At 44.9% G+C, this 13,766-nt stretch overlaps 1 protein-coding gene across 1 annotated transcript in view; it reads left to right on the top strand.

The window, feature by feature from the left end:
• The window catches only part of MGAT4B (alpha-1,3-mannosyl-glycoprotein 4-beta-N-acetylglucosaminyltransferase B), a 113,321-nt gene extending 101,160 nt beyond the window's left edge, over window positions 1-12,161 (top strand). The window contains exons 14-15 of the mRNA XM_039340846.1: window positions 9,231-9,343; window positions 11,225-12,161. Of these exons, the coding sequence (XP_039196780.1) occupies window positions 9,231-9,343; window positions 11,225-11,248 (137 nt within the window). The 3' untranslated portion in view covers window positions 11,249-12,161. The remainder of the gene's footprint in view (window positions 1-9,230; window positions 9,344-11,224) is intronic.
• The last annotated feature ends 1,605 nt before the right edge of the window (window positions 12,162-13,766 follow it).

The raw sequence follows: 13,766 nt of genomic DNA, 5'->3' as shown, positions 1-13,766 counted from the left end.
CTAAACAAGAGCCACCTCACTCCCTCAAGGAGACTGCAACACCTGGGCGCGGTGATAGACACGTCACAGTGCAGGGTATACCTTTCCCAGGAGCGACTGATCAGCATATCCAAGCTAATTCACCAAATTCAAAAGATCAGGAGAGTGCCCTTGCTACAACTCTCGAAGCTCCTGGGGAAGATGATATCTTGCATGGGCATCATCCCATGGGCAAGGCTCCACTCGAGGGAGTTGCAGTGGTTCCTCCTACCCTACCAGAGGAGGAACCTCAGCACCTCCAGCAAGAGGGTGCTGGTACCAGCACAGGTGATGAAATCACTAAAATGGTGGCTATCCCCCACGACACTCAAGGGGAGCATATTCAGGGAACCAAACAGGGTCACACTCACGACAGATGCGAGCCTGTTCGGATGGGGGGCCCACCTGGGAACCCAGATAGCACAGGGCCAGTGGGGACAGAAGGACCTGTCACACAGCATCAACTGGCTAGAGCTCCGGGCCATACACCTGGCCCTCCGTCATTTCTCTCACCTAGTAACGAGGAGGCACGTCCTCGTGCTTACAGACAATGTAGCAGCCAAGGCACATGTAAACAAGGAGGGAGGAACGAGATCAGTGGAACTAATGAAGGAAGCATTGGCGCTGGCCCGATGGGCAGAAACCAATGTGAGTTCCATCAGAGCGGAACACATCTCAGGGGAGACAAACACCCAGGCAGACTCCCTGAGCAGAGCCAAGGTGGACCAGTCGGAATGGCGTCTGGACCCGGTTCTCTTCGAGGAGATCTCCTGGAGGTTCGGACAACCGCACCTAGATCTATTTGCCAACCACAAGAACACACAACTCCCCAGGTTCTTCTCCAGATTCCCGTCCCCGGGATCGGAGGGAACGGATGCTCTCAGGTGCCGGTGGCCGGCGCAACTCCTGTACGCCTTCCCACCGCTGCCATTAATACCGGCGACCATACGCAAGATGATCCTGGAGGGCGCAGAGATGGTCTGCATTGCCCCTCACTGGCCACGGCGCCCGTGGTTTGCCGACCTCGTGGACCTTTCGATATCACCTCCGTGGAGGATTCCCCCGGACAGGGTAAAGCTCAGGCAGGGCAAGCTTGTACACCCAGATCCCCAGTGGCTACATCTAGCCGCTTGGCATTTGAGCGGCAAAGCTTAACTAAACAATCTTATTCGGCAGGGGTGATATCGATCATACAGGCATCACGAAGAGCGTCCACTAATAGGATTTACGACGCTACATGGAAGGGATTTTGTAGGTGGTGCGCTTCGCTTCACCTAGACCCGACCACAGTATCTATCCCTAATATCCTAGATTACCTATTGGAGGGTCTTAATAAGGGCCTGTCAGTCAATACCATCCGCAGACAGATATCGGCCCTCTCAACTGTACTCTCCTGCGACAACTTAACTTCTCTAGCACAACATCCAGCGATTAGTGCTTTCTTAAAAGGGGCATCTAACACAAAGCCCCCAGTCATACACAGGTACCCGTCCTGGAACCTGCCTAAGGTCCTTCTAGCCTTGACATCAGCACCCTTCGAGCCTCTTGAAACATGCTCACTCCATCACCTATCACTGAAGGTATCTTTCCTTGTGGCAATCACTTCAGCAAGGAGAATCTCAGAACTTGCAGCACTGTCAGTAAGGAAGGATCTGTGTACCTTCTTCAAAGACAGGGTTGTTCTTAGACCAGACCCGACCTTCATTCCGAAGGTAAATAGCATCTTTCACAGATCTCAGGAACTTACGCTTCCTGATTTCTGTCCAAGACCCAAACATAGGCTAGAACACAGATGGCACAAGCTAGACGTGCGGAGAGCGCTGTGTTTCTACGTGAAACGCACCTCGGCTTTCCGAAAGACTGAAGCATTATTTGTGTCCTTTCAACCAGCAACTATGGGAAAGAAGGTATCTCCTTCCACCATAGGCAGGTGGATCAGAGCCTGCATAGCACAGGCATACGTCTCACAGGATTTGCCAGCACCCACTCAGGTGACTGCCCACTCAACTCGGAGCGCAGCCACATCTGCGGCGTGGCTAACACAAGCTCCGGTGGAAGAGATTTGCAGGGCCGCAACCTGGTCCTCACCTTCGGTTTTCATTCGACATTACCGTTTAGATTCCCTAGCAGCAGCAGACGCGGCTTTTGGCAGAAGAGTTCTTCAACAAGTCGTATCTGCTCAGAGTTCGGTAGCCTAGACATTCCCTCCCAGGGGGACATGAGGGCTTTGGTATGTCCCATCCATTTGGACTCTACAGCCATCCTGCTGGAGAAGGGGCGTTGTCTTACCTGAACGCCTTTTCTCAGCAGGATGATGTAGAGTCCAAGCCCACCCAGAGGATAGGTCTAGGCAGGGAGAGAATAACGATATAATAAAGAGCTGCAATGTTAATTCCAACAAAGTTTCTCACCTAAGTTAAAACTGGGGTCATGCCCAAAGGAAGGGGTGTGGCCGAAGTTTTTACCCAGTCTGCCAGGCAGGAAGGCCGTCATAGAACCCATCCATTTGGACTCTACATCATCCTGCTGAGAAAAGGTGTTCAGGTAAGACAACGCCCCTTTTCAACAGCCATTTGGCAGTATTTAAGCTTGCTTCTTCCACTCCAGTCTTTCACAATCTCTAAATCCCTGATGAAGATTCATCAGCCCTTCTAGTTCATCCTGCAATGTAGATTATAATTGGGTGTTATCAGCATGTTGATACTACTTCACCCCAAACCAGCACATGATATCTCCCAATGTTTTTATATGAGTCATAAAGCATGCATGAGACAGCTGAACCTTGTGGTGCTCCACAGAAGAGGAATCAAGTGCTTAGCCACTCATCCCATCATGATACCAACTGGAACTTCCCATGAGGAAGGAGCAGATCCACTGTAAAATGGTGCTTCTCTTCCAGGTTGTTCAGAAATATACCATTAACATGACTGAGAGAATAAACAAGACTGTAATTGCCTCATTTAGATCCTAATAAATATGCACTAGAGTGATCGGTGCAGTTTCCATCCAATACTCATACCTGAATCCTATTCAGAAGAGATCAATTAATTGGCTTCATCTAGAAGCCTCTTTAACAAGCATCACACCAACATCCCCAAAACATTTCCTTAAAAGGGAAGATTACAGACCAGGCAGAGGAGTCTGAGATACTTAGATTGAGAGATGGTTTCTCCAGGAGAGAATGCACCACTGCTTCTTTTAAAGTAGTGAATACCATCTCCACACCCAAAAAACAATTCATCACTTCATGAATCTGTCTCTTCCCCCAACTGCAAGTGGGGCAAGAACCCAGTTACAAAAGAGGCTGAGCTTATATTACTGCATACCCTAACCCCTTTTTTTGTCAAAAACCAGAAGCTCAAATGAATCCTAAATGACCTTTAATATGCTACCCCAGATATCTCACTGAACTTCAGACTCAGTAAATTAATCAGCAAAATGTTCTGCAGACATGTCATACAGCCTGCAGGCAACTCTTATCCTTGTCCTTCCCTTAGAGGGAAAAGGACACAAACAGAGCTGCTGTACAACATTCTAACGGTGCAGTAAATGTAGGGAAATAATGACACTTCATTTTTATCAACACAGTATAGGTGACAACCTGGGGTTATATGTCTGCTTAGTTTTATTCACCTTTGGACTTACGTCATGGCAATTAACTATCACTTCTGCCATATATCATTGTGCTCTCTGCATTCAACAGACAGAGTCTGCTTAGATGCAGTCTCATTCAGCACCCTCAGAAGCTCCATAGTCTAAAAGTCATCAAACACCTGGTCAAAACCAATAAGATCCATTAAACATTTGGGATGGACTATCCCAATCAATCCCCTCTTCTTGTGGAGGTCACAGGTAATACTAAGCCTCATACTCATTTGTAATATGACAATGGTAGACAAGTAATCACAATAACCTTCATTTTGAGATCACATGCCAACTGCTCCAAAGAAAACTGGTGGCGAACCTATGGCATGTGTGCCACAGGTGGCATGCAAAGCTCTCTCTGTGGGCACGTGCGCCGTCGCCCCAGTCCTAGGCCTTCACCTGGGTTTCATAAAACCTTTTCGCTTTAGGCCTCCACCACCATGTGCAAAAAAAAAAAAGTTTCAATCAATCAATTTCAACTTCTCGCGGGAAAAAAAAGATCTTGCAAAGTTGGAGTTGATTGATTGAACTTTTTATTCCCACCCAGTCTGCCGTTACCACCCACAGCCATGCCCACCCCAATTGGCCGCACCCATCCAATTGGCCACACCCACCCGGCACCCGATGATACATAAGTGGGTTTTGGATTGCAGTTTGGGCACTTGGTCTCTAAAAGGTTCGCCATCACTGCCCTAGAGCTAAATATGACCATTTTGTGTGCATTGTTTGAGATCACTTGAGACAAGCCTATGGTTGCCATCAATTCCTGCATTCCCCTCAAACTACCTTCACTCCATTTCATGGTAGAATCACTCCAACAGCTGTGATTCTCTGCCAATACTCAAGTAATGAGATCTAGGAGTTCAAAAATGGACGCCAACTGTTATTTATTTCCTGGGTTTTGATATTTTATTTTGAGAATTAATTTTGAATTCTTGGATTGGACTACTAATATTCCAAAGAGTCTTTTTTGGCTGCAACCCCTGAATCTAAGTACTTAAAGGTCTGAGTAGAAAAAAATTATAGCAGGTTTTCTACATTTTTAGGGAGTACAATGTTTGCTTTCGATTACTCACTACTGTGTTTCCCCAAAAATAAGAGCTGGTCTTTTTTTTTTTTTGCTTCCAAAAGAGGCACCAGGTCTTATTTTGGGGGGATATCTTTTCCACGGTCTCACCTCATGGCAGCACTGACAGCCCTGCCCAGCTGACCCACTTCTGCTAATTCTTCTGAATTAGGTGTTCAGCAGAGTGATGTCACAAGGGAAAGAACTGTTCCTGTGTCTAGTAGTTTTGGCCTACAGGCAATTCCTCACTTGGAAAGTCTCTGATTCCTTCCTTTCCTCTAGGTCAGGGCTTTTCAACCCGTAGTACACGTACCATTGGTGGTACTTCAGCACCTGGCAGATGGTATGTGTACGACGGGTAGAAAACCACTGTAAAAAAAGTGTAAAAAAAAGTGTAAAAGTGGATGAGGTGAAGCGGCGGCAGCACTGCACAGGCCTGTGGGAGAGTCAGTTGGAGCTGCATGAGGTATCTCCGGGACTCTGCTGAGAACCCAAGATTGGTGTGTGCTCCAGCTGATTGACGGTGCCCTTGGGGGTGGCAGGCAGCCGCACGCAGTCTTAGGGCGGAGTTTCAGCTGGAGCTGTGTGAGGTTTGCCTGGGTTCTGCTGAGAGCCCAGAATCAGCACATGCAGCTATAGCTGATCGGCAGTGGGTCTAGGATCTTTTGCCTCTTACCCTTGGCCGCGCCTCCTTCTCCTTGAGCCTCCCTCCTCTACCCATTTGCCTCCAGCGTTCCTCCTCGGAGCAGCATGCAATTGCCGATAGGTGATTGAGGGGCTTTGGGGGGGGGGTTGGCTTCTGCTGTTGAAGTGGGGGCACGGGAGGCGTTTCGGGGTGCTAGTTGGCTATCTATCCCCCGAAGATTCCCTAACTTTAAAACAGCTCTTGGGTGGCAACAGTTACCCAGCATGAGGGGCTCAGGAGAAAGAAATGCTGGCAATGCTAACTCCCAAGAATGAGGAGCTCAGAGGCAGCTACAAGCAGGGGAAGTGGTGTGTGGGGGGGAAACAAAGGAAATCAAACCTGATTGACAGGAAGCATAGTAACCCTGTCCCTACTCCGGAGAGGGCAGGTCTCCATCATCCCCAGTCCGACAGGGGTCTTCCTGCCGCACTGTTGCAGAAAAAGAGGGGCTCCAGTGAGGAGGAGGAGGAAGAGGGTTTAAGCAAGCTTAGCAACCAGAGTGGGGATCCCCTCCAAAACAAACGTGCTTCGTGGGTAACCTCCCAGCACGACAGAAATGACCAAAACTTGCTGCATCCACCCAGCAGATGGGGGGGGGGAAATAAAAACCAAACAGCCCCCGCCCGCTGCCAATCCTCAACAGAAATGCTCATGAAAACCTTGGACAGGAAGAAGAGCACGGCTGGGCGGGCAGGCAGGTGTCTTGCTCGGTTGTGGCTTGGTGGGGGAAACTTCCCCCCCCAAAAACGCTGCCCTCTCACGAAAGCAGGATGAAAACTCTGAAAAATGACAAGGAAAAAAGTTACAACAGAAGAGTGTCTCGTGATGGTTTTCTTCCCCACTTCCTTCTAGCAGTTTAAATATGTAAATACCACAAAAGAAAAAACTTGGCTTTCTCTCATTTTAATTCAGAATGGAGGAACGAGAGGATTCGGGGGGGGGGTTGTTAGTTTCAAAGAAAGGCAAAGAGGGACTTTGGGTCTGTGGCGGGCGCAGCAGGTGAATAACGATAGTGCGCGGCTTCTGGCATTGGGGGAGCAGTCTTTTTAAAAGAGCAAAACGAGGCAAAAAATAAAAGGCCCCCCTCCACCCCCAAGAGCTGGATGTGGATGTGATTTTTTTTTCCTTGTTCAGAAGAGACACTCTTCTGTTTTAACCTTTTTCCTTTGTCATTTTTCGGAGTCTTCATCCTGATTTCGTGAGAGGGCAGTATTTGGGGTGGGGTGAAGCCGCCCCCTTTCCCCTCTCCAAGCCACCAGCCGAGCAAGATGCCCGCCTGTCTGCGCTCTTCCCCCTGTCCAAGGTTTTTGTTGTCATGAGCATTTCTGTTGAGAATTGGCAGCAGGGGAGGCTGTTTGGTTTTTATTCCCCCCCCCCATCTGCTGGGTGGTTGCAGCAGGTTTGGCCGCTTCTATCATGCTGGGTGGTTATTCATGAAGCACATTTGTTTTTTGGGGATCCCCACTCTGGTTGCTAAGCTTGCTTAAATCCTTTTCTTCCTCCCTCTCACCGGAGCCCCTTTGTCTGCAATGGTAAGGCAAGAAGACTTCTGCCAGGCTGGGGATGATAGGGATCTTCCCTCTGTGGAGTAGGGGCAGGGTTACTATGCTCCCTGTCAATCAGGTTTGATTTCCTTTCTTTGCCCACCCCCCTCCTTGCTTCCCCTGCTTGTAGCTACCTCTGAGCTCCTCATTCTTGGGAGTTGGCATTACCAGCATCTCTTTCTCCTGAGCCCCTCTTGCTGGGTAACTGTTGCCACCCAAGAGCTGTTTTAAAGTTAGGGAATCTTCGGGGGATAGCCAACTAGCACCCCAACACGCCCCCTATGCCCCAATTCAATGGCAGAAGCCACACACACACACACACACACACACCCCAAAGCGCCTGCAATCACCTATCAGCTTCTTTGAGTCAACCAGAAGGAGAGAAGAGGATAGAACAATGCAAAGATTCATGTCATAGAAACAGGCACAAGTTTTCCATTAAAAGTGTGGTAAGTCGTTGTATAGATAGTCCTCAACCTACAACCACAATTGAGCCCAAAATTTATGTTGCTAAGTGAGAAATTTGTTAAATGAGTTTTGTCCCATTTTATGACTTTTCTTGCCACGTTTGGCTTTTGACACCTTGCTAGGCAATTGGTGGTACTCAAATATTGTCATATCCTAAAAAGTGGTACAGTTGGTGAAAAGATTGAAAAGCCCTGCTCTAAGTAAGGAACTAGCTCTATTCTGTGCCTGGAAAATGAACAAGTCCTGACCAGGCAGCATAGAAGGTGGGGGTCTGTTTATATAGGCCTATTAAGAGTAATTCCAATAGGCACTTCCTCTGCAGACTTCTCTTTGCTATCCTCCTGTATCCCTCAACCTCCTTCTCCAACCCCCACACAGCCCTTTAGTTAGAGCAGCCTTTTTGCTTAGCAAGCACTGCAGGCAATTACAGTCAGGAGCTGTGGCTTACTCATAAGGAGTAAGGAGTCTTTTCACCACCCTCGCTATCCCTCTGTTGCCAATTTCAGTGCAATCCAAGAACTTCAGTGTGTTTGCACAGCCTCCCAATTTGGTCCCAAGGCCAGATCCAATCCATCCTTTGTGTAAGTCTGTAGCTTCTCCACTATGCCATTTCTTTATTACTGTCAATCCGTTTACATACAAGTCTTCCATTCTGAATCATCTTTACTCTCTTCACTTTTGTTTTCTCTTAATTGTCTAATATTCTGTATCCTATCAAATAACACTATGCTCAAACATCACTCAGTTAACAACACAAACTGATGTGGGTTAAAGTAGGTATCGAAAAGTATGCCATCTTAACATTCTTTTTTACCTCCCCCTTTTCTGTGTGTGTGTGTGTGTGTGTGTGTGTGTGTGTGTGTGTGCATCCTTGCATGTGCATAAATAAATACCTTTACAAAAGGGCCTTGAGGAACAAAAGAAGACATGGAGGCAAATGATTAAGCAGTGCCCTCTACTGGGCAACTGGGAAGGCTTTGCAAATATAGCTACCCACCCCTTAGCACTCTTCTGATCAAAGATGTTGCAGTAGACAACATTTGCTGTGTCTTTATTGCCTGCAGCCCCCTCTTTTTTTTTTTTGCATTATAGTAGACAATGTTGTCAGACTAACTTTTGTTTTGTTTGCGGGTTCTTTTTACCTCTAGAAATCTGTCATCTGCAAAGGTTCTCTTGAGACATACTGTATCAGACGTTGCAGTCTTTTGGCATTCATAAAGGACACAGTCCTATAGCACACCTACAAATTTACCTCCACTGCCACGTGTTTGGCAGTTGTTGGAACAGAAGGGGTCAGATGGAAAGGATGCTGGACTCCAGCCCAATAGGGAGCCTTTAGTCTAAACTGCGATATATAGCTGGTAACGTTCAGGACTTGTGAGGTAGCATAACAACATGCAGTACCTATTGAGGAATGTCATAGAGCGCTGTGTGTGCACACTAACCCATGGCAGTATGACATCCACACAAACATAGTAATTTGTGGGCTAAAATCATCCCTTGAAATCTCTTCATTGGATTTCAGTTGACTGAGATTGAGATTTTTCTTTAAAAAAAAAAAAAGAATAGAGTATTAGAGTCTCTTCATGACAAAATAAAGGAAACTTTGACTCCAGTCAGTGCGAATATTGATGCAGTTCTTTTTTAAAGAGGAAGTTGGTGGCTTCACAATTAAAATTGTGCCCGAGACTGATTGAAACAGTAAATGGAGTGCCAAAGCCTGCCTGGTGATATAGAAGAATGGCTGCTTACATTCATAGAGAGCTCATATCCGGCTAAAGTCCTGCTGTCTGTCTTCTCACAGGCTCATTTTCAAAGGGCATTGCTGAAGGAGAAGTGGACCCTTCCTTTGGCCCTCTGGAAGCAATACGACTCACCATCCAGACTGACTCTCCTGTGTGGATAATCTTGAGTGAGGTAATTGGTCATCCTGGTCAAGCTATTAAATGGGGAGGGGGTACAAACACTGACTGTTTTCTTCCACAGGATCCTTTCAATTGCAGGCTTATCTGACTGCACAATAAGGAGTTATTATTTAATCATTCCAGCCAAAGCTTCTAAAATTGCATCTCTTAACACACAATGTTTCCAATCAAAGCTAGTAAATGCCACTTCACAGGCTTGGGACAAATAGAAGTTGGACAACTGAAAAAGGTGTCTCATGGAGGCCTCAGCTGCTGTAGGTACCTGGCACAGTTGTCTCCAGGATATATAGGTAGTCCTTGCTTACCAACCACTCATTTAGTGACTGTTCAAACTTACGGCAGCTCTGGAAAAGGAGACTTAGAACCAATCCTCAAAATTCTGGCTATCCCACACCACCACCCCGGTCAAGCTAATGTGGTTGGATGTTTGGCAACCAGCTGACACTTACAATGGTTACAGTGTCATGTGATTGCCATTTGCGACTTTCTCCCCTGGGTAGTTAATGGGGAACATGGCAGGGAAAGTAACAAGTCACTCTTCTTCACAGCCCCCCTCACCCAGCAGAAGCAACTCTCAGCCCTTTCTGCTCTTCCACCACTGTCTGACTGCTGGCCTTCTTGTAAGATGCCTGGGACTTACTTAACAACCTACAGTCCTTACTTATGAACAGCAGTGGGAAGTGTTGGGATTGTCATAGCTAAACGATGCAGTCACATAACATTGCATTTTACAGTCATGTCTGAATTGGGAAATTCTGGTCCCAATTATCGTCAGTAACTGAGAACTAGCTCTCAAAGCTGGCACAGCTGCCATCCTCTTGCAGCAAAAAGAATCCAGTCGCTACTTTGGGACATTCTTTTGCTTTCCAAGAAAAGCTCTTCAGATTGTTGCTCAGGCAAGATTAGAAGGGGCATCCTAAGATCCATTCCATCCAATGATGGCCACTAAAGCCATTGAGTCATTATGACTGTAGTCTACAAGAACATTCCTTATCTCCATTTCTTGACTTTGAAGATTCTTATTAAACTGCCAATCAGGAACTGGGCAGGAAAGAATGTTGTCTTCAAGGACAAAAACCTGGTTGCTCACTCCATGTGGCATTTACATCCAGAAGTTTGTGGTCAGGGGAAGTGCACCATTTCTTAGGTGCAGCCTCATCAGCTGCCATGCCATCAAAAGCTACTTGGCCTTCAGCATCAGCTTCCCCTCAAAGCTGTTGGCTTCCCAGTGTTCCTGGCAATGTTCCAATTCCATTATACCCAGATAGCTGACTGGAGTGATGGGAACTGGCATCTGGAATGCATGCAAAAACACTACACAGCTGGAGAAGATTTAATTCTTTCAACAGCTATTGGGAATCTAATAATATTGGTAATAAGATTATAACATTTGGGGATTACCAAGTTGCTCTTGATAGTCTACTATTGTTATATTATTCTAGGGAGTTGCAATACCATAAAGTTTAATACAATAAAAGTTAAGAACCACTCTTATAACTCAAACAATAGCTATAGGAAAGTCAGCAGCACACTACATTTTAAGGCCTTAAGTAAATCAGGGTATCATATTAAGCTGTTACGTCTTTAATTTGGGTGATTACGTGAACATAACCACTGTGGCTTGTAATCATAGCTTATTATTCAGCATGTTCTGCAAACAAGCAGTGTTTGGATCTGTTTTAGGGTTTTACAGTAACCTCATAATTCTGTCAGATAATGAAATCCTTCCACATCACACAGAAAGAGATAACTTGTAGTTTGGACAGTAGTTTTGTTACGCAACTTACTCTTTTGTAAGAGAGATCATTTATAAGCCCAAATGCTGATTGGCTGAATTCTGATCAATTTTCTTTTGTTATTCATGTACTTTCAGATATTCCTGAAAAAAGCTGACTGATACTGAAGTTACAGGGAGTAATATATCCAATGGCTTTCTAGCTCTTCCATTCTTCTAAGACAATGAAGATGCATCAGAATGAGTGAGCTACTAATGGAGCAAAGCTAGATGCATAAAGAGCACCTCCTGCCCCAAGAACAGGAAGAAAAGTCTTGTGGTGAAATTTGGGAGAACCTTGGAGTTTTGTTACCATTCTTAAATGAAGACGGAAAGAATTTTTCACATATAGGTGCTGGGACTCAATTACAAGAAGCACTGTTGCTGGCTTATCTCACAGTCAGTTGCCTTTGCAGCTAGAAAACAAACATAGAAACAAATAAGAACTCTAGGGATGAATGTCCTGTGTAGAAGGTTTTTTTTGTTTGTTTTTTTTTGTTCTCTTGAGTAAGGACCATGTTGTTCCTATATTTCTTTCTTCTTCCTTGGACATTAAACCAGAATGTATCATTAAAAGGTACATTTAGAAGTGCAGGTTTATGGAATGTGAAGGGAAAGGGAAACTTGACGGTTGAGCACTTATGGAAAAGAACCAAGATATAATAATACTTGACCTCCAACCTTTCAAGTAACCTTTGCTATGTCCCCACCTCAAAACAAAATGCAAAGGAGAACCATTCTTAAAAATTGCAGGGGTGGCAGATGGCAGGGATAAAAAAAAATAACGTGCTAGAACTGCCATGGTTGAACATGCCTCTTTCATAAATACAGATCATGTTAAACTCTCCAGCCTTTTCATGCCTTGGGAATCAGTGCAAAGTTTACCGTTTAAAATCTGTAATGTACTGGTTGATGTGAATTTTAAAAAAGAAAAGAAACTGTAGATCAATTCTCAAAGGATAGGGGTTATTTAAAACAAAAACCCAATGTCTCTAACTATACACTGGAATGCATTATACTACTTTCATGTGCTGTATTTTTTTATTATTGGATACATTTGGTTTTATTCAAGAGTGTGTGCGTGAGTGTGTGTGAATACACATACACTCACAGACATATATATATATATATATATATATATATATATATATATATATATATATATATACATACATATATATATATATAAAGATACACTGTAGAAAGTGTTTTATTGCATTTTCCTTAAGCAGAGAAATCTGACAAACTGAAAATATTTTGCAGGTATGTTATAAGTATGTGAATGATTTGTCTTTTTGCATGAAGGTATAGCTGTAGCCAAGAGATATTTTTGCAAGGGGGAAAACGTCTATTAAAAGCAAAACTTAGCCATTTCCTCTGCATGCCAGTGTCTGTGCAATACAAAGAATATTAGCATACCAAAAATGGGCATTTTATTTCCTTAAAAATACCCATTATTTTACTTCCTTAAAAATACCCATTATAAACTAGAAGATAGGTGTTTTGTCCCCTAATAAATGTTTTTATAATTTATAATTCACCTTCATCTTTCCTAGGCCATGAACTTGCATAATCTTACTTAACTAGCAGCCTTGCTGGATCAAATGAATGCCCATCTCATCTACTATATTGGGCAATGAGAAGACTTCCGCTTGGATTGCAGAATATTTATCTGATATGAAAGTTACTTATCTTTTCAACCAATTTAAGCAAAGCCATCTAATAGACCTATAATTTATCTAATATTTTAGATTGGTCACTTTTCAGTTCTTTGGTAAGATTTAAAGACCTGGAACATATTTTATAAGAACTGAAACTTCACATTTGATATCTTTTAAGACTCTTAATATCATCTGAATCTAGTGATTTCTTCAATTTGTCAAAAAGATCTAGAAGTACGATTCCTAACATAACATAGAGGGATGTCAGTATACTTTTAGGCATCTTTAGGCCATCACTAGTCTTTCTGTTTCAGTTGACATTTTATATTTCCAAGACATTATTTCAATTAAAAGAAATGCTACCTACCCAGGGGGAAAAAAAGACCTAGCTTGGTTTTGGGGGTTGGGCCTAATATAAGCCCTACCCCCCCAAAATAAGCTCTACTTAAGACCCTCCCATTTCATCCCACCATAGATTTTTTTGGTAGGCTGGATTGCGTTCCTCGCCCTGCTTCCTTGCTTGGGGCGCACCACTGCTTTGCAGGCATGTTCAACTTTGTGGCTCAGCTACACTCTTTAGCTGCAGCAGGCCACAATTCCCATCAGTTTTAAGAAGCCTGGGTAATGGAAAGCTTAGGCCAAGCTCCTCGCAGCTGAAGCAATCCGGCTCACCCAGGGTCATCCCAGTCCTCCAGCTCCACCGTACATACAGGATGATCCTCTCATGATAGCCAACCTGATCCTGGGCAAGCCGGATTGCTTACAGGGAGAGGCTGCGGATTGCAGGAGGATGAATGCAAAGGGCACATGCGGATCCCTCAGCTCCTGGAGGTACGGCGGAGCTGGAGGACTGGGATGGGCTGAAGCTGATGGGAACTGCAGCCCGCCGCAGCTGAAGAGTTTAGCTGAGCCACAAAGTTGAACATGCCTGCAAAGCAGTGGTGTGCCCCAAGCAAGGAAACGGTGTGAGCTTTGAGGTT

This window comes from Crotalus tigris, unplaced genomic scaffold, assembly GCF_016545835.1.
Source record: "Crotalus tigris isolate CLP2741 ecotype Arizona unplaced genomic scaffold, ASM1654583v1 scf7180000017754.2947050, whole genome shotgun sequence".
Classification (NCBI taxonomy): domain Eukaryota; kingdom Metazoa; phylum Chordata; class Lepidosauria; order Squamata; family Viperidae; genus Crotalus; species Crotalus tigris.
Note: the sequence above shows the minus strand (reverse complement) of the source record. Positions and strands in the feature narration are given on the sequence as shown.